We start from the raw sequence: 21,372 nt of genomic DNA on the forward strand, positions 1-21,372 counted from the left end.
TGAACTTTGTGAGCAATAATAATATATTTTTAAAATCATTTACTCTGTGGAGTTTCAAATATCTTATAGTAACTGTAGTTTTTACAATTACTTTTCCATTTTATTAAACAATAAAATATGCAGTATTAAGGTCTTTACAAAGGTATTTCCTGTCCAATAGATTATGTAAGTAGCAATCAAGTTTTTATAGTAGATTTTTCAGTTGACAACATGCCAGCAATGTCAAGACGACTAACAGCCTAAGCTTTAAAATATGACTTCTAATCCAATTATTTCTTGTAAAGGATAGTACATTTTAAAAATCTTTAATTTAGAACTAAATACTAGATAGAAAGATAAAATATACATAAATAAAATATATTTATTCTGATAACATATACTTAGTTTTTTCTAATTCATGTGTATTCTAAGTCAAGATACCAAAGAACTATATGCTAAATAATATCATATGTCAAATTTCTTTCATACAATGAGTTTTAGTTTTATAAATGGAAGTTCAGGTGTATAATTCCTCTAATATTAAGCCTAATATTTCTTCACATGACTAACACTAGAATTTTTTGTATCAAAATTTTTCATTTAAGTAATATATCTGTTAACGTTTTTAAAGTAGCTGAATTCATTAACTAAGATTAAAAACATAATTACATCCTGTGCCTTTCGAGGAGAACGCTTTTAGATACAAAGAGCCACTCAAATAATAGAATCTAATTGTTTTTCTTTATCAGGGCAATATAATATTGCTGTCTGGGGCATCAATTAATAAAGGATATTAAAATATTACCTCTTTTAATTAGAAATATAGTGCTAGTTAACTCAAGTTACCACATTTGATTGCTTTTGTAATTGGGAAAATATAAATGGATTCTGCTCTTACTGAAGTAGAGAGTGTCCTCGAGTGGAAATGTAAAAGTAAAATACACTTTCCCTGGCTCTGAGGCTCTGACCTGTTAAATGTTTTCATAGCATATATATATTTATTTATATATAATTGTGCCACCAACTCTGCTCCAACCAGGTGAAATTCTCAGTTAGAATATCATGGGTCATAATGCTTTTTGATGGAAATGAGTGGTTTATTTTATTATCTAGACTTTAAAGTTTTCTACTCTAAGTATTTTTACAGCCCATAATATTAAAAGAAGTCTGTAGAGAGGAAAAGAGTTATAGAAAAAGGGAAATACTTCGCCAACATGAAAGCTGATTTTAAAGATTTAAATATATTTTAACAAGAGTTCATTACTGTAGCCAGTAGTTAATGAGTAGCTGGTTGTGAAATGATAGATAAATTTGTGAAATGAAAGATAAATTAAAATTTGGCTTTCTAGGTTTGTATGTGAAAATCATTTTATTTTGAGCATAAAAATAAAGGTTTATAATTTTTTCCACCGGAAATAAATTTCATTATACACTTTTTTTTTTTTTTAAAGTGAGAGAGAGAGAGAGAAAGAGCACCAGTGGGGTGTCGGGCAGAGGGAGAGATAGAATGAGAATCCCAAGCAGGCTTCATGCTCAGGTGGAGCCTACCATAGTGCCTTACCTCACAACCCTGAGATCATGAGTCTAAGTCAGGAGTTGCAGGTTTAACTGACTGAGACATCCAGGAACCCCTCATTCTACCCATTTTAAATAAATATTTGTTCTGGTTATCTACTTCTGTAAAACACACCATAGCTTAAAAATCCACTTTGTTTGCTCGCATCTCTTGGGTTAGGACTTCAGGCAGGGGTTGGCTGGACAGCTGGTCTGTGCTTATTTGGTGACATCTAATGGGGCTGGAGCTAGAAGATTCACTTCCAAGATAGCTTCTTCACTTACATGTTTGGGGCCACAGTGATCTCCACAAGTCTCTCTCTCTCTTTCTCTCTCTTTCTTCTCCAACTGGCAGCTCATTCTCCAGGGCCTCTTCAGCTTGGGCATTTCTCAGCATGGTGGTCTCAGTGTACTTGATTTTCTTAGGTGGCATTTGGCTTCTAAGACAGTGCATTCCAAGAGAGGGAGAGAAGATGCCAGTTCAGTTACAAGCTAGATTCAGAACTGGCACAGTGTTTTTTCCCTGTATTCTGTTGTTCAAAGTAGTCAGACTCAAGGAGGTGGAGGAGAAAAGTCTAGTCCTCTTGCTAGGAGAGATGACATGGGAAGTACCTGTAGAATGGGAGATAATACTGCTTCCATTTTGGAAAATACAATCCAGCATAATGTCTAGTAAATATTTAAAGAGCATTGGTCTACATGGACGTTTTATGATTTATATACTTGGGATGCTTACGTATTTGATCTGATCTGCACATAGGGAGAGACAAGTGAAGACAAAAGAGACGCAGAATTTAAATGTTAAGGTACATGTCCCCAAATTTACTACCCCAGCTATCTCTGTCTTGATCCATGCAGTGATGGTAATGGTAATGATAACGATAACGAAAGTAGATCTATTAACTGAGCACCTTCTGTGCACCATGCAGTATGCAAAGAACTTTTCATGAATTGTTTCAGAGCCCACAGCAATCCTGTTACATTATGTACTGTTATCAGTGCTCTCTCTCCCCCTTTCCCTCTCTCTCTCTTTTTTTTAAATTCTGGGATCATTCTGGGTTGCCATAATGCTACACTGGCAGCAATCAGACGTTTTTATCAGTGTTGAATTTGTCTAGTGTTTTTTACTTCTTTTTTAACCTGCATTTTGACATCAGTCAGAGCGAGATCATCTTATAAATAGTTCTGTACACGGTATTTTGCTTTTTTAAAAAAAATATATTTTATCTCTTTATTTTTCAGAGAAAGAGAAAGCGCACAGGCAAGGGGAGCAGTAGACAGAGGGAGAAGCAGGCAAGGAGGGGCAAGGAGCCTCACGCGGGACTTAATCCCAAGACCCTGGGTCATGACCTGAGCCGAAGACAGATATTTAACCCACTGAGCCACCCAGGTGCCCCTAGACAGTGTTAATAAGTTTAAAAAAAAAGTTGGAGTCCTGTTATTATAAAAATAAGTGTGCTAACAGAACATAGGAGAGGTTAGAAAGAAAAAAATAAAAGAAAACATTTGTTAAGTAAAGAATAAACTAAAAAGAGCATAGGTGCAAATAAGTTCCATGCACAGTGGTTTAGGAGAGATAAAAGACATAAAGAAGAAAATTGAAAATCACACAGAATGAAGAGTTTTAAAAAAAACTTGGATGAATTAATAGAGGATAGATCAAGACTAGATAAAAGGATGATGAACATGGGAAAAAAGATATGCAATTGGTGTCCCTGGAGAAGGAGAAACAAAGCAAAAGCATAGAATTAAAACTAAGCATTGTACTTTAAGGAAACTCTCTGAAATAAAAGATTTGAAATGATGTATTGAGAGAGCACATTAAATTTCTGGGAAAAAATACAAAATAGCCAACAAGACATGGTCTAGAAAAATGGAATTTAAGGAAAAAGGGAAAAAAGCCCTGGGAAAAAAGGCAAAAAGGCCAAGACATATTGGGAAAGACACTCAGTTTGTCATCAAAATTTTCAGTGTTTTGTGCCCGCAAATAGTTTAGTAACATTTAAGAGACTCAAGAAAAGAAAATATGAACCAAGGATTCTATACCCAGCCACACTAAGCTTCCTGTCTAAGGCCTGCAAGCATGCTATCAGGCAAGAACTCAGGCACTATTGCTCCTGTGAGACCTCTGTGGAAACTAATTAGAGAATGTGTTTCAGGCCCCCAAAGTGACCAGGAAGACACCTACCAAAGGAGTTGTTGTAAACATTAAATATATATTTATCTGTAAAACTAAGATTAAATGAGATATAAGGGAGTCAGCATAGTATAAAAATGATATGTGCATTGATAATACAGATATAGTAACTATCAAAAATAAGGGGAAGTAAGCAAAAAACAGAATAAGTTCACTAACTTCTGTATAGGTATTAACTGAGAGTAAAAGGCATATTATTTCAAATTAGATGTTTAGGGATAGGAAAGAATAGAAGAGAAAGTACTGGTAGTGAAATTTTATTTTTTCTTAGTAGGAAAAATGAACATTGGTTCAAAAAAAGGGGAAACGAGTTTCATCTAAAGTAATCATTTGAGCGAACTATAAACCTGTTAGTGCCAGGAAATATATAGAGGAAAATGTAACAACATGGACTTCTTTATGAAAAATTTTCTGTGTGTGCATTTATGATGATACGACTCCGTACCCGTCTGTGTATGTATAGAGCACACCTAAAGCAACATGGAAAAACTAAGGCCTCTCTTACCAGTCATCACTATGTCTAAATGAACTTAATTGAATCATAAGGAAAAGTTTATATTTTATACAAAGATACATCTAAATTAAAGAGCTACAGAAATGTATAAATAAATAGAAACACAGGTATTTTAGACAAACAGAAGTAAAGCGTAAGAGTTACAATTTTGATATCTAACAAATTAGCATTCAGTTTGAAAAGCCACTAACAGACAATGAAGGATAAATTATAATGTCTCAAGCTATATAGTTCGCAATTGTAGAAACAAGAGTTTTAGTAATTACTCAGTTAATTGCCCAATAACACAGATTTATAAAGTAGAAACCACTGTAGAGAAAATGATAAATAGCAGAAATGCTAATAAGAGATTTTAACACATTCTCTCAATCTAAAACAGAGTAAATGGGCAAATATTCACTAAAAAGATAAAAGACAATATAATTAATTAGGTATTTTTATAAATACATACTCAGTTCTAAACTCTGATAGAAAGACTTTCTCTTCTGAAGTCTACAAGTAACATTCTCCAAGCTGGACTATATCTTGCCCACACATGGATACCACAAAAAAAAAAAAAAAAAAAATCCCCCTAATTACTCCGCCTCCCATAACTACAAAGAGACCACAGTTCAGTAAGACAACATTAATAACAACAGCAATGAAAAGTCTTTTAAAGTGGAGCATTAAAAAGCATCTAATTAAAAACTCTTTGATCAAAGGGGAAGCAAAGAAATAAATACTAGAAGTTCTTAAAAATAAGAATCCTGAAGGGCGCCTGGGTGGCTCAGTCGGTTAAACATCTGCTTTTGGCTCAGGTCATGATCCTGGGCTCCTGGGATCCAGCCCTGCAGGGAGCTCTCAGTTCAGCAGGCAGCCTGCTGCTTTTCCTCTGCCTGCAGCTCCCCCTGCTTGTGCTCTCTCTCTCCCCCTCTGTCAAATAAACAAAATATTAAAAAAAAAAAAAGGGGTAGTGAATATACAACTATCAGACTCTATGGGAAATAGTTAAAGCAGTTTTCAGAGAAAAATATAATAGCCCTAAATATCTATATCACGAAAATGAAAAAATAAAAATGAATTAAGCACCCAATTAAAAGAATAGAAATAAGATGACATGGTACCCCCAAAAAAGAAAAAAAAGAAGATATTAATTTAAAAATTTGAAATAAATGAGTAAGAAAAAAGTGTGGAGTAAATCCAAATGTTAATTCTTTGGGAAAAAAACGTAAAATAGTCAAACTACTGGCTAACCCAATTAAGATAAAAGGGAAAAGCTACAAATACATAGAGTAAGAAATGATTAGGAGGGGTATAACTATGAAAACAGAAGACTTTAAAAAGTCAAGAGACTAGTTTATGCAACAATATAAAAGAAATTTGTAAACACAAAATGACATTGATAAATTTTGTAGATAAACACAACTCTCCAAAACAGGCCAGAGTAGAGATTACTAACTGTCCGAATAAATCAGTTAGTATAGATAAAAATAGAGTAAGTGGTACACAGAATGATAGTTTTTGAGTTCAATTGGATGATCAGACTCATCAAACACATGGTTTTAATCTAATACTACATTTAATTAATTTAATATAAAACTTAGGACTGGAGGTATGGCAGGTAGAGTGAGTATCTTCCCGTCTTTGGAAGTGTAGCAGGAATTCATGTTCACAATGTCTGCAGGAGCTGGTGCGCACTTGGGCTACCATGATGCAGAGAACCAGCAGACCCAGTTCCATGCTGGTCATTTGTACCATGCCAGTCAAGCCAGCCGTCTTTAAAATCACAAGCTATGACATTTAGAAACTGAAGGTAATCCTGGTATGTGGTCATCAGTGTTTGAGTGTTTTTATTTTTTTAATTGTCAGACAATTCTATTAATAAAATCCATTTGAAGAAAAGTAAATAACAAAAAACATCCACCAAAAAAAAAAAAAAAAATCACACCACCTATAAAAAAGAACCAGCAATGAGAGGGGCTAGTTTTACCAGATATTAAAACATAATTTCTGTTTTCAAAATAATGTGATACAATCAGACAAAGCACTGAAACAAAATAGGAAACACAGAAATAGGCCCAAGTGTATACGGAAAGACATCATCTCAAATCAATGGAAAAAAGAAAGACGGGTTTTTAAATAATTGGTGTTGGGATAACTGAATATCCAAATGGAAAAAGTTGAAATAGGATCAATTCATCCCACAGTACATCAGGGTTAATGTCAAGGAATTAGAGAGATAAATGTTAAAACAAATGAATAAAAAAGAAAACTTTCAAGTTCTAGAAGAAAGTATAGATGGATTCCTCTATAATTGTCGATTCAGAATCCATAGTAAGGGAATGATTTGTAACACTTACAAATTATTTTAATGACATACAAATGAAACATTTTCTTGGTAAAATGCACCATAAGCAAAGTAGAATGACAACTGAAAAGAGCTGGGGAAAATATTTGCGACTTACATCACAGAGAAGAGCTAAAAGTCTTCATGTTTAAAGAAGAAAATAGAGAAGAAAGAGGCCAGTGATACTATAGAAAAATGAGGTATCAACATACAGTTTAAAGAAAAAGAAGTGCAAATGATTTCTATATATGAAAATATGTTCACTTCTCTTTATAAGATAATACACAATTATACTGAGTTTCTCTTGTACTAGACCAGCACAAATCTAAAAGATTTACAATATACTTTGTTAATGAGGCTTTGCAGAAACTGAACTTTACTATTATAAATTGTAGGGAGGACTGCACAATGTCCCAGCCCCACTGAAGGGAAATTTGGTAATATTTAACTAAATAAAATATTCATGTACTCTTTGAACAGCAATCCTACTTCTAGGAATTTATCCCCAAAATATAGTGGCAGTAACATGAAATGACCTATACACAAAGCTAAATGCTAAAGCAGTATTTATCATAGCAAATAACAGGAAGCAAACCAATGACCATCAGTGGCTAAGTGACTGAAAGGTGGTATATTCCTACAGTGGAGTACTATGCAACTATAAAAAGTAGTGGAAATGTCTCTTACTACATGGTATAATTCCCTGAACATAACATTAAGTGAAAAACCAAGTTTGAGGAAAATATGTAGAGGAGGCTACCATCGACAAAAGTAAATACCTAGCTAGCTAGCTAGGTGACAGATAGATAGGCTTGTATTAAAAATAGATACAGTTAATGGGGCATCTGGGGGTGCTCAGTGGGTTAAACCTCTGCCTTTGGCTGAAGTCATGATCTCAGGGTCCTGGAATTGAGCCCTGCGTCGGGCTCTCTGCTGCACAGGGAAGCCTGCTTCCTTCTGTCTCTGCCTGCCTCTCTGCCTACTTGTGATCTCTCTGTCAAGTAAATAAATAACAATCTTTAAAGAAATAGTAACAGTTACAAAATCAATTTAAGGATACTTAAAATAATGATGCTCTATGAAGGGAAAGAAATGAGAGAGAGACAAATCAAGAAACAGACTCTTATCTGTAGAGAACAAACTGATGGTCACCAGAGGGTAGGTGAAGGGGATGGGTGAAACAGATGATGGGGTTTAAGGAGTAGGTTTGTGATGAGCACTGGCTCATGTATGGAGGTGTTAAATCGATACATTACACACCTTAAACTAATATAATACCATCTGTTAACTCACTGGAATTAAAAATAAAATGTTCTGTACAGAAGGGAGAGAATAGGGTACATAAAACTGGGGGAGATGAAAACGACATTTTTCTCAATTTCTAAATTATAAATTTAATTTTAGAATTCTGAGCATGTTATTTATGTAACTATAAGCAAAATTTGAAATCTTTTTCAAATTGAAATAATATCAACAGTGAACCTAACTGTGTATCTAGTTGGTATCATAGCATACAGAAAGAACCTTTATCAGTGAGCTGTCTAAAAGCATGGTAATCTGGCCATTCATCCCTAGAGGTGTATACACTAAGAAGAAGAAGATCTGCAGAGAGTCTTAAAGTGTTTTCAGTAAACATATCGGTGATGATAATATTGGCAATTTTAAGACTATATTTGTGAAAAAACAAATGAGTTATTATGCTGGCATTTTTGAACCTCAAGGTTTTTGGTTTGGGTGAAAGACTGTGGTGACGAGAATACATTTTACACTTGAGAGTGTCCTTATCTGAGCGTCCCGTCACATGGGGCTCTTGTGCATTCGTTCACGTCCACACGTGCCGTGGGCTGCTGCTCTCCCTCAGTGACTGAACGTGACAGGGATGTCAGCGTAGACCCGTGAATCTTTATTGGCAGAGTTTGGTTCAAGGACATGGCTTTGCTGAACCTTCCTTAGATGGCACCGCAGGCTGGGTTGCTTCCAACCACCCTCTCACCTCCCTTATCTCTGTCTCTGTCCCTGTCCCTCATTTTTTCATTTTTTTAAATTTCTTTTCAGCATAACAGAATTCATTGTTTCTGCACCACACCCAGTGCTCCATGTAGTACGTGCCCTTTCCAATACCCACCACCTGGTTCCCCAACCTCCCACCCCCCCCACCCCTTCAAAACCCTCAGATTGTTTTTCAGAGTCCATAGTCTCTCATGGTTTTCCCCCCCCCTTCCAATTTCCCTCTGTCCCTCATTTTTAAGTTGCCTCATCTTTTCTAAACTCTCCTTGTCACTAGAGGTCAGACTTAACCTCTTAATACTGCCGACTTTATTAAAGGAGGAACTCAGGGGTTCATACAGAAGGGTCGTGCAGCAAGCCTTCCTAACAGTCTTCCTCAGGTATCTTTCTCCCCAGAGTCTCACCCCACACATCCCTTCTGCCCCACAGCCCTCCCTCATCCCTATGCTCTTCTGCTCCGAGCCCCCACTCTCCTGTGTGACAGTCCCTGCCATCTCGTGTGGCTCTTGGCACCGGCAGTATGGGCTCCTGTTCTGACTGCTTTTCCCTGGTGAGAAGTCACCCCTTGCAACCCCATTACATCACATTCTTCGGCTCCTTAGATGGAATCTTTCAAATATATGAACTAGAGACACACGCACGTAGAGATTAGGCATGTACGACCTGACGATGTGAAGCCTGAAGGCCCTCACCTTTCTAAAACCCGTTTTTGCTCAGTGTTTTCTGGGGCGATGAGGCTGATTGCCACAGGGAGAGACTGGATGCAGATATTCCAAACAAAAGCTTACTTTCTTTGTTTTCTACTTTCTCATTGGCTTTCACTGTACAACCAGAAGATCAGTAAGTCTATTTCAGATCAGGTAAGAGATTTAGATGCCTCCCAGAAGAGAGTAGAACTAAAGTTATATTTGAATGTATTTTCAGAATAAAACCACATTTAGAGACTAAGAATATTTATTTCCTCTCTAAGCATTACTATTATTATTATTATTATTATTATTATTATTTGGTCCCCCTTAAAGTGTGAGAACATCTTTTTGTTTTTAATTTAATTTTATTTTTTCAGTGTTCTAAAATTCATTGTTTATGCACCACACCCAGCGCTCCATGCTATACATGCCTTCCTTAGTACCCACCACCAGGCGCACCCAACCCTCTCCCTTTCTCCCCTCCAAAACCCTCAGTTTCTTTCTCAGAGTCCACAGTCTCTCATGGTTCATCTCCCCCTCCAATTTCCCCCAACTTCCTTCTCCTCTCCATCTCCCCGTGTCCTTCGTGTTATTCCTTAAGCTCCACAAGTAAGTGAAACCATAGGATAATTGACTCTCTCTGCTTGACTTATTTCACTCAGCATCATCTCCTCCAGTCCCGTCCATGTTGCTACAAAAGTTGGGGATTCATCCTTTCTGATGGAGGCATCATACTCCATAGTGTATATGGACCACATCTTCCTTATCCATTCGTCCGTTGAAGGGCATCTTGGTTCCTTCCACAGTTTGGCGACCATGGCCATTGCTGCTATGAACATTGGGGTACAGATTGCCCTTCTTTTCACTACATCTGTATCTTTGGGGAAAATACCCAGGAGTGCAATTGCAGGGTCATAGGGAAGTTCTATTTTTAATTTCTTCTCCACACTGTTCTCCAAAGAGGCTGCACCAACTTGCATTCCCACCAACAGTGGAAGAGGGTTCCCCTTTCTCTACATCCCCTCCAACACATGTTGTTTCCTGTCTTGCTAATTTTGGCCATTCTCACTGGTGTAAGGTGGTATCTCAATGTGGTTTTGATTTCAATCTGAAGTGTGAGAACATCTTAACCTACCGTGTTTAGGAATTAACTAGAAATTTTCCAGATGTACCAAAAAAGAAGAGTTCAGGGACACTTTCTCAGACAGGGCAGGCCATTTTGTCCCTTCAAAGAAAAGCACAGCTTTTCATACAGGGGGGAGTAGAGTCTGACTGATGGAAGATACCACAGATTTTATGACTCTCCGCCTTGGGTTTTCTTCAGAATAGAGGACGAAAAGGAACAGCCGTCTCGTGTGCATCCTAGCACTTCTTGTCTTTCTTCTGTGTGCTTCCAACAGTTGAAACTTCTTCCCAAAGATGCTGGTAGCTTTACTGTGCATTTGGTAATTTATAAACTCTTTGACATGCAGAAGGGGCCGGCATGGGGGGAGTGACGCCATTTATCTTAATGAAAATTTGATTCTCATTCCTCCTTACTAATAAATGAATCTCATTTCTCCAGAAGTCTTTTTCTTTTCTGAAAGTGATTAGAATATAAATTGATGACCTTGTGGAAATTTCATGGAAATCGCAGTATATAGTGTAAGAGTTCCTAAACCATAAGTCTTTCTAAATATAATTCTGATCGACCTAACCTCTAAGGAAAATTGTTTCAATTAAATTAGAAAGAAGGGGAGGAAGGAAGGAAGAAAAAAAAAAAAAAGCCACCAGGAATAGTTTACAAGAAAATACAGGAGAGTAAAAAACCACACATTGGATTTAGCTCCACTGTTTTTCCCTCTTAGATCTTTTAAAAAAATAATCCCTTAGATATTAAAGATAGATTCTCCTGTTGAAATAATGCTCAAAGGAAAGGACTTGCAATGGTTCATTGGTTACTTTTATTCCTTCTATACAATATTTGGTATACATGTAGATTTTGGAGGACATAGAATTTAGAAAAATATATGTATAACAAAACAAAAGAAATCAGAAAAATGAATATTAAGAATACAGTGAGATACTTAGTACAAATACAGTGAGTTGGTTAAGAGAAGAGAGTGGTTACTAGAAGCAAACTGTGCTGGTACCCTGTCCTTGGACTTCCAGCCTCCAGATATGTGAGAAAATAAATTTCTATTGTTTAAGACACCCAATCTATGGCATTTTGTTATAGCAACCCAGATTGATAATACAGAACAATCTACAATAATACACTGAAAGGAGGAATGTGAAAATGTTTACCAATGTTAAAGAAATTTATAAAATACTATTTGAAAAGAAGCAGGATTTTTTTTTCCTCCTAATTTATGTAACAAACAAAACAAAAAAGATATTATATTGTCCTGGAGAAAATATACAAGACCAAGCAACAGGTGCCCTACATCAAAGTACAGTAGAAATATGTCTCCCATATTTAATACTCAAATAAGTTGTCTAAAAATCCATACATTATGATAAATAAAATCATATTTTTATCAAGTTTGAAAATAATATTCCATTTTGCCCTAAAAAATAAAATTTATATTATTTGAGACCACAAAAATACAGGCATATAGTTTTGTCAGTAAACTTATCCATGGAAAATAAAACTATTTCTGAAAACTGCTTTTTCATAGATGTGTGCTTATTTCCTAACAAGATAATATTGTAAAAGTTTTATAATAAACTTACTCATCCATTACATTTTACTATACTCTCCACTAAATTTTTCCGAATTGAGTGCACAAAATCATCATTTCAAAGTAATTGAGGCACAGAGAAGTTGAATTACATATTCAAACAAGTGCAGATGAATTGAATATAAATTCTAGAATTATTAAATATAGGCTATGCCGGATGTCACTGGCTAGAAATCAAACCTACCTCTGAACAAGTTATTCTAGTCTAGAATTGGAGTGATGATTATGGCTGATTGGCTTTCCACAGAGGTTTCAAGACCACCAGCCTCTGATAACTCCTAGGGGCGCCTCCTGATGAAGCTTACATACCTCACAGTACCCCCATTCCTGTTACTTTAGGTTTCCTCTTACCAGTGAGTTCTCATTGTTTTCTGTTAAAGTACTGCGGCATCAAATGAGGTTTTGCTATATTTTGTGGCTTCAGAATAGTAAAATAAATCCTTGGGGTTGGTGATATTTAAGTTAAAAACTGAATGCCGACTGATTATCATCAAGTTCATCTCTAAAGTGGAAATAAACATGTCCTCCCTTAAGGTTTGATTTGAAGATAATTGAAAGTATTTGTGAAATACCTAGCATAGAGAATAGTATGAAGACTGCCCAATAGATAAAAAAGTATTGCTATTAAGACTGATTTAATCTCAAATTTGATTTAGTGTTTATCTAGAAACTGCTTATTAGAACACATCACAATGATTATTCAAACCTTGCCTATTAGAAAATGCCTAATTTTACATTTAAAATTCTGAGATGATTAATAACTCATGAGTATTTACTGAAAGACTTAGTAATCTTTAAAGTAAGTGACCTCTTAAGAAAATAACGTATGGAAATATTTCTATTTTAACAGTTTTTCATTTTTTCTCTTTTGTTATTTACTCTTTTTGAGTGTTAATCCAGTAATATAACTATGTGTGATGACACAAACAACATAATTAAATCATAAAACCAGAAGTCTAATTGTTGAGGATTAAGGATTTATTTAGACCCATTCATGTAGGATTATATAAATGCCTTTAGCTAATGATTAAACACGATTGGTGGAGATTAACTCATCCATATAATTTTTACCCCATTTTGAAAGTGTAGTGGATTGTAAACAGAAAAGATGGAGTATTTGTCTTTATAAAACTTATAACCCTAATATTTTGTAATGGACCTACTTCACTTCTTGAGGAAGTGACTCCTTTTGTGATATTTATTTAAGCAAGTTTTCTCAGGTCACTGACTGTTAAATAAATCTAGTTAAGTAAGAGTAATGCATGTTAAAAATTTAAGAATTCCTTACCACACACTGCATTAGCTTTCTTGCCCAATATTTCCACTTGCTGAGAAGTTTCCGGTTCTCAGATGTAGCATGCTGTAATAATTGATTATTTATATAACTTTTTGACTCTGCTGCACATAGCTTAGGAGGTCTAGCCCTTACCCTCTCTGTTCCCAGTTTGTATAACAAAAGTACTTTTATCTTTCTCATAGAGGTTATAGAAAATAATATGTCTATGTCTATAAGACTTGAATAATAATAAAAAAGAGGAATGGTATGATTTTAATATATTGTCAGTATAATAGCCATCTCCAGAACTTATTTATTTTAATATTGCCTCTTTTGAATTTTTTTTTTTTAAGATTTTTTTAAAGAAGTCATCTCTATACCTAATGGGGCTCAAACTCACAACCCTGAGATCAAGAGTCTCATGCTTCATCAACTGAGCCAGGCAAACACCCTGTAGTCTTAAAGTTTCTTTTTATCTAACAGAAATGACTCAACCTAGTTTCTTTCCTTTTTGCCTTTTTTATATCCTCATAGAGGTAAGATTAATGTTCTATGTCAGTAAAGAAATTGGTTTAGGTTTCTCATATTTTAAATTTATTATATTAAATAAATAAACTGTACTTAAATTATAAATAATCTAAAATTATTATGGGTAATGAGAGGTATAAATAAATTTGCATGGTATGATTAAAAAGAATAAAACAGACATGTAAATGAAATTAACTCTATCTGGCTTGAGTATTGATAAAGGCATGTATGATATTTATAGACTTGATTCTAATTATTCATAAATATAGATTCTATAACTGTATAATAATTTGAGGAATGTAGTAAGTTATAATAATTGTATATGGTTTATAATGATTGTGTATATAATTTTTGTGTTACAAGGACATTATCACTTGGAATAAAGAAGTGTGGTTTTTGGCCCCTGAATGTTTTTGATATATTTGTTTTCTAATGCACTATAACTAAGACCTGCTTTTTATAGGACATTAACAAGTGCCGGTAAAGACCTGCAAGATAATTTTCTGAAGGCTCTGGCAGTGAGAGAAGAAGACAATCGCAACGGAAAAGTGAGCGTGAGTACATTTCATCCAATAGCTAAAAATGTATACATTAAAGGCACAGTTGGTATTAATAATACAAGTTTTAATTCTTCCCTGAGAAGTGATGCATGAGGGATATAATATGGCTCTTTGTCGTATATATTATACAAAGTATGTGGGAAAAAATTTTATTCCCACTTACGTCTATAGAAGTACCCACTTGGTGAAAAAAAAATGATTTCCTACAACTATTGTAGAGAAAATGCATTGGGATGGTGGTTGTCGTCTTCAGCATTGTGCTAGTCTTATGTTGAAACTTGCTACTTCTTTTCAGCTCAGCCTCCTAGTACAGTCTTCCAAGTCACATCATCCACGGTCCCCCAAGCTTTGCCCTGTCCCTACCTGATTTGATTTTGTGGTACCTTCAGAGGAGAGTCCTGTAGTGTGCCTTGTAATCCTGCCCTGGGAGATGTGGTAGAAACCACATAATGGAGGGATACAACTTTTGATCATCCAAGGAGGATATGGTCTTGCTTTATTAAAATGTGTGCTAAATCAAATATGTAGTTTTTAATGTTATTTGGAATATGTATTTACTTTTATCTTTTGTTAATATAGTATTAGTGATAAAAGTCTTCTGTAGGTTTTAAAAACATTCTAAGTCAAGGATTAAAAAAAGCAAATACTCATGCTCAAACTGTAATAAATGTCTTACAGAAAAATAATCAGAAGTAGTGTGATGAAAAGTTTAAAACAGCAACAGAAAAATATGTATATAAGGTGGTCTATTTTACCAAGGTTTTCTCGAAAAATAGTTGGAATTTTTCCAACAGGACTCTTGAAAATTTCACATGCAGACAAAATCTTCAATATACTTCATAGAGAGAAAAATTCATACTTTAGTTAGATAATTTAATAGAATGAACTGAGCTTGAAATCAGGGAAAGCTTCTTGAGGAAGATGGACAAGTGAGACTGAAGAAGTGAAGTTGGAAATATGGATAGCGACTAGACTCTGGAGGGCCTTCTAAATTACAACAGAAAAGTTTAAAATTTATCTGACTCTTAATAGAAAGAGCAGCTACAAAGGCAAAACATAGCATGTCATAGGGAATCATGATAAGGACTTTTGGGAAGGGACATATGATCATTAATGATCAAACAAGATAAGGATTATGAAAGCTTTCATATAAATTTAAAACATATACTTGACAAGAACAAATTTCATCTACTCCATAACCTGATTCTATAGGTTGAAAAAATGGCCCATGATTAGACAGTAAACTAATAAATCAATAAATACAAATAGCTTTAGAGACCCTAAATCCACATTTTAACCACAGTGGTATACTTCCTCTCAAAAATATCTTTTTAAGTCTTTCTCTCCTCTTGGTATTTCTTTTAACAATGAGTGACAGACTCATCCACTCATCTACCCATCTACTCTCTCTCACTCAAACGAACCACTAATTTCTCCAAAATATAAATCAAATTACTTCAATTTTCACCATCTCAACTATCACTTACTTTGATTCAAACTACCATTATATCTTAAGGAAATTACTATAATAGTCTCCTAAATGATACACCTATGTATTTTCTTACCCAGCTCCCATTCACTTGCCAATCACTCAATAGATTTTCTTGTGCACCCGCTCACACCTGAAACTGTTTTTGTTCCTGGGACACTGGGGTACAAGAGAGGTTAGATAAGGTGATGCATTCGTTTCCCCCTGGCCGCCATAACAAATTACTCTAAACTGGGGGCTTAAAACAGTAGGAACTTATTTTTCATAGTTCTGGAGGCCAGAAGTCTGAAGTTAAGATGTTGGCAGAACCATGTTCTCTCTGAAGGATCTATGGGAGAATCTCTTCTTTGCTTTTCCCTTAGTTTCTGGTGTTCCTGGAAATCACCGATATTCTTGGGTTTGTAGATCTGTCACTCTAATCTGTGCCTCCATCATCATGTGCATTCTCCTTCTGTACCTGTGTTCTGTCTTCTGTTCTTATAACAACACTAATCATATTGGATCCTCCTCCCCAATTGGGTATGGCCAAGTCAGTTTTATTACATCTGTAAATATCTTATTTCCAAATAAGGTCATATTCATAGGTACCAAGGGTTAAATACTCAACATGTCTTTTGGGGAGGAACAAAATTCAGCCTATAACAAATGATAAAAAGTTTGTCATTGTTTTTGGCTAGGTAAATGTCATTGTTACATTGGTGAGGGCTGTTTCAATGAAGGGTATGGGCAAATGTCTCATTGGAGTAGGTAGAAAAAAGAAAAAAATATGTAAATGAAAATGAAGAGAAACAACGGGTTTTTTTAAATGATTTTTGCAGTGAAGGATAGTGTAGACATTGAGTGACAGCTGGAGCTGGAGCCCAGGAAGTTTGTTTTGTTGTGTTTTAATATAAGATGGATAATGTTAGCCCGTGTTTTATGTTAGCGGGAAGGATGAAGTAAGTACCGAGAGAGGTATTGATGATGTAGGGGAGAAAGGAAACAGTTGCTGGAAATAAGTCCTTAAAAGGAAGATGGAATCTAGAACACTAGGAAAGAATTTACCTTTGAGAGGGGCAGAAGCCACCCTTAAAGTTATAGGGAGAAGAAAGAAAGAGTCTGTAGGCACATGTGCTAAGTAGGTTGGTGAATTTGGGTTTGGGACAATAAGAGAGCTCTGCTGTGAGTATACATGTTTTCTCTGCATTGTTCCTCTGAATGATCTTTAAATACATTGTTAGAATTTGGTTTTTCCCTAGAAAAGTTCCTAAATTTAACTTTGATTGAGTACACTAAATAGTTAACATTAAATGTTGGGTGGGTGGTCACTAACTAGGAAACTGGAATCTTATCAGACTCATAGCCTTGCTGAATCTGAAAATAACATGGGCATTCATTTATTTGGGTCTTTGAATTTTTGATATTATAATCAGCAGAATACATATCATTGTATCAAGAGTGGCATTTAAGGTTTAATTTTGTTTCCTAGTCTGGTCTTAAAGCAGACTCCAAATGGTTTTATAGAAAACTATAAAAGAATAAACATATTTTAGACAGATCTAATTATGAGGATCATAAGCTTACTTAAAAGCCATTTAGTTAATGGATACACTTTTTATAAAAGTAGTCTGATAAAGTATACAATATTCATGAGATTTGAATCTATATTAATTTGCTGACAACAGAAATTATATGTGAACTTTATGAGGTCTGAACTCTCCAAGGGAAATGACTATTTCCTACGTATTAACATTTCTCTACATAGTGAATGCAAAATAAATGGAGAACTCCAACCCAGAGGCTCATTTGCTACTCTTTGTGTTTCATCTTAATGAAAGTACAAGCTGGAAAAATTATGATGTAGTTTTAGAATTGACATAGTTGATCTGCATGGCCTCGTAAGGCTTGAAGGGTAATTCCATAGCAATTTTCCGAGGTAATTTTCTTTAAACGTTGCTAGGAAATTAGAAGAAGATTGGATTTACCTTCCCACATGCACAACTTTTAATTTTATTTTTAAGTTGGGTGATCCCGGTTTCAAATGCTATTTAGTGTAACTGAATCTTGTTCGGGGTGTCCTCTTTCTCCCTCTGGTCAACTAATTGCAAATTGATTTACTAGTTTTTTTCCATTTAGGCCTTGAATTGACTCTGCCAAAGAGCCTAGAGCTTAGGAAAACAGCACTCCTGTCTGTCCCCACTTCCCAGTGGGCCCCCACCCCAATACTTCAATGCTCAAGTTATAGGATTACTTGCTTATTAAATGCACTCATACCATTTCTACAAACCTACTGCTTAGGCATGTAGTCTCAGGGCTATGCCCTGGGAGGGAACAGGGTTTTATGACAGTTGAAAGTTTATAGATACTGTTCAGATAAATCCTTTTTTTTTTTATTTTAAATATGTTTATTATCTTTTTTTTAATTAATTTTTTATTTTTTATAAACATATATTTTTATCCCCAGGGGTACAGGTCTGATCCTTTTTTTAAAAAAGTTTATATTAAGCTGGAGGTAACTTGATTTAATTCAAGAATCAATATTATTTTATGAATGCGTCTGAATTTCATGCATAATATATGCTTCATGTAAGTGTATGTATAATATATATATGCATGTATACATATGTACATACATACAAGCATATTATACAGAAACACACACATTCCTTTCTTTAAATTTTCTTACAAAATACTCTTGTTTTAAGTCACTATGATGTTCTGTGCATTTAGACAAAACATTGAGACTTACGTGCAATTCACGTATAAAAATGTTAAAAGGATTTTTAATTGTGTAATGCCTCATATGACAGATATAACGAGTATGTTTTCCTGATAATGTAACTATTTAATTTATTATAAATGGGTACCATGCATGTATTAAAATATTTCTACCTTACGATTCATATATTTCAGATTTAAAAATTCTTTAAAATCTAAAATTACTAACCATTTCCTTCTCACTTATAAACAGATTTATTGTTTCCTGAGAAAGTGTATTTTTCTGATTGCTTATGTTGTGAAGCTCTTAATACCACCTCTACAGTGAGGCACGCATTAAGTATATGTTTATGACAAGTGCTTGGAAAAAGATTAAGCAGGTGTGGTTCTAGATATCCAGAAACTCAGAGGCAAACCACACTGATGTGTAGGTGGACATAAAATATTCACTGATTTTTGGTGGTCTTCTGGATTTTTTATATACAATGTCATGTCCTCTGCAAATAGTGAAGGGTTACTTCTTCCTTGCTAATTTGGATGGTTTTTATTTCTTTCTGTTGTCTGATTACTGTGGCTAGGACTTCAAGTACTGTGTTAAATAAAAGTGGTAAGAGTGGACATCGCATCTTGTTCCTGACCATAGAGGAAAAGCTCCCAGTTTTCCCCCATTTAGTATGATACTGGCTATGAGATTTTCATATATGGCCTTTGTTTTGTTGAAGTATATTCCCTCTATGACATGATGCTATATATGGAAAACCTGAAAGTCTCCACCAAAAAACTGCTAGAACTGAAAAATGAATTCAGTAAAGTTGCAGGAGAAATCTGTTGCATTTATATACACCAATACTGAAGCATCAGAAAGAGAAATTAAGGAGTCAATCCCATTTACAATTGCACCAAAAACAGTAAAATACCTAAATATAAACCTACCAAAAATGTGAAAGATCTCTACTCTGAAAGTATAAAACTCTGATGAAAGGGGTTGAAAATGACACAAAAAACATAAGAATGTTCTATGCTTATGAATTGGAAGAATAAATATTATTAAAATGTCTATACTACCCCAAGCAATATACACATTTAATATGATCCTCATCAAAATGCTACTAGCATTTTCACAGAGCTAGAACAAACAATCTTAAAATTTATAGGGAACCATAAAAGACTCTGACTAGCCAAAGCAACCTTGAAAAAGAAAAACAAAGTTGCAGGCATCACAATTCTGGACTTCAAGTTATATTACAAAGTTGTAGTCATCAAAATAGTATGGTACTGGCACAAAAATAAGCATACAGATCAATGGAACAGAAAAGAGAACCTAGAAATGAACCCATACAACTAAAGGTCAATCAATCTTCCACAAAGCAGGAAAGAATATCCAACAGGAAAAAGACCCATCTCTTCAACAAATGATGTTGAGAAAACTGGACAGCAACATGCAGAAGAATGAAACCAGACCACTTTCTCACACCATATACAAACATAAACTCAAAGGGGATTAAAGACCTTTATGTGAGACCTGAAACCATGAAAATCCTAAAAGAGAACACAAGCAATAACTTCTTTGACACTGGCCATAGCAGTTTCTTTCTAGATACATCTCCCAGTGTAAGGGAAACAAAAGAAAAAATAAAGCATTGGGACTACCTCAAAATAAAAAGCTTCCAGTGAAGGAAACAACGAATGAAACTGAAAGGCAGACTATGGGATGGGAGAGGACATTTACAAATGACATGTCCAATAAGGGTTAATGTCCAAAATATATAGAGAATTTCTAAAACTCAACACCCCCAAAATGAATAATCGAATTAAAAAATGGGCAGAAGACACGAATAGACCATTTTCCAAAGAAGACATTTAAATGGCCAACAGACACATGAAAAGATGCTCAACATCACTGATCATCAGGGAAATTCACATCAAAGCTACAATGAGATACCACCTCACACCTGTCAGAGTGGCTAAAATCAACGACACAAGAAACAAAAGGTGGTGGTGAAGATGTGGAGAAAGGGGAGCCCTCTTATGTTGTTGGTGGGAATGCAACCTGCTGCAGCCCCTCTGCAAAACAGTATGGAGTTTCCTCAAAAACCTACAAATAGAACTATGCTATGATCCAGCAATTGCACTACTAGGTATTTACCCAAAGAATAAAATATACTAATTGAAGAGGACACATGCACACTAATGTTTATAGTAACATTATCTACAGTAGCCAAATTATGGAGATATTTCAAGTGTCTGTTGGCTAATGAATGGATAAAGAAATGATACACACACGCACACACACACACACATTAAAATATAACGTAGCCATAAAAAAAAAAAAAAGAAATCTTGGGGTACCTGAGTGGCTCAGTAGGTTAAGCCTCTGCCGTCAGCCCAGGTCATGATCTCAGAGTCCTGGGATCGAGGCCTGCATCGGGCTCTCTGCTCAGCGGGGAGCCTGTTTCCCTTCCTCTCTCTCTGCCTACTTCTGATCTCTCTCTCTCTCTCTGAGAAATGAGTAAAAATAAAATCTTAAAGAAAGAAAAGAAATCTTGCCATTTTCAATGACATAGAAGGAGCTGGAGAGTGTTATACTAAGCAAAATGAGTCAGAGAAAGAAGACAAATACCATATGATTGCACTCATATGTGGAATTTAAGATACAAGAGCAAGAGGAAAAAGAAAGAGGCAAACCAAGAAACAGACTCTTAACTATAGAAAGCAAACTGATGGTTACCAGAAGGGGGGGATGGACTAAATATGTGGTAGGGATTAAGGACGGCATTTGTTGTGATGAACATCAGATGTTGTGTGAAATTGTTGAATCATTATATTGTATACC

At 35.1% G+C, this 21,372-nt stretch overlaps 1 protein-coding gene across 2 annotated transcripts in view; it reads left to right on the forward strand.

Annotated features, from left to right (window-relative positions):
• CFAP299 (cilia and flagella associated protein 299) overlaps window positions 1-21,372 on the forward strand; it is a 599,384-nt gene that overhangs the window by 203,432 nt on the left and 374,580 nt on the right. For both annotated transcript variants that reach the window (XM_045073527.1, XM_045073214.1), the window contains exon 3: window positions 14,257-14,347. In XM_045073527.1, coding sequence (XP_044929462.1) covers window positions 14,257-14,347 — 91 coding nt within the window. The remainder of the gene's footprint in view (window positions 1-14,256; window positions 14,348-21,372) is intronic.

The sequence above is a fragment of the Mustela putorius genome, unplaced genomic scaffold, assembly GCF_011764305.1.
Source record: "Mustela putorius furo isolate JIRA1106 unplaced genomic scaffold, ASM1176430v1.1 tig00000040_pilon_pilon_pilon, whole genome shotgun sequence".
Taxonomy (NCBI): domain Eukaryota; kingdom Metazoa; phylum Chordata; class Mammalia; order Carnivora; family Mustelidae; genus Mustela; species Mustela putorius.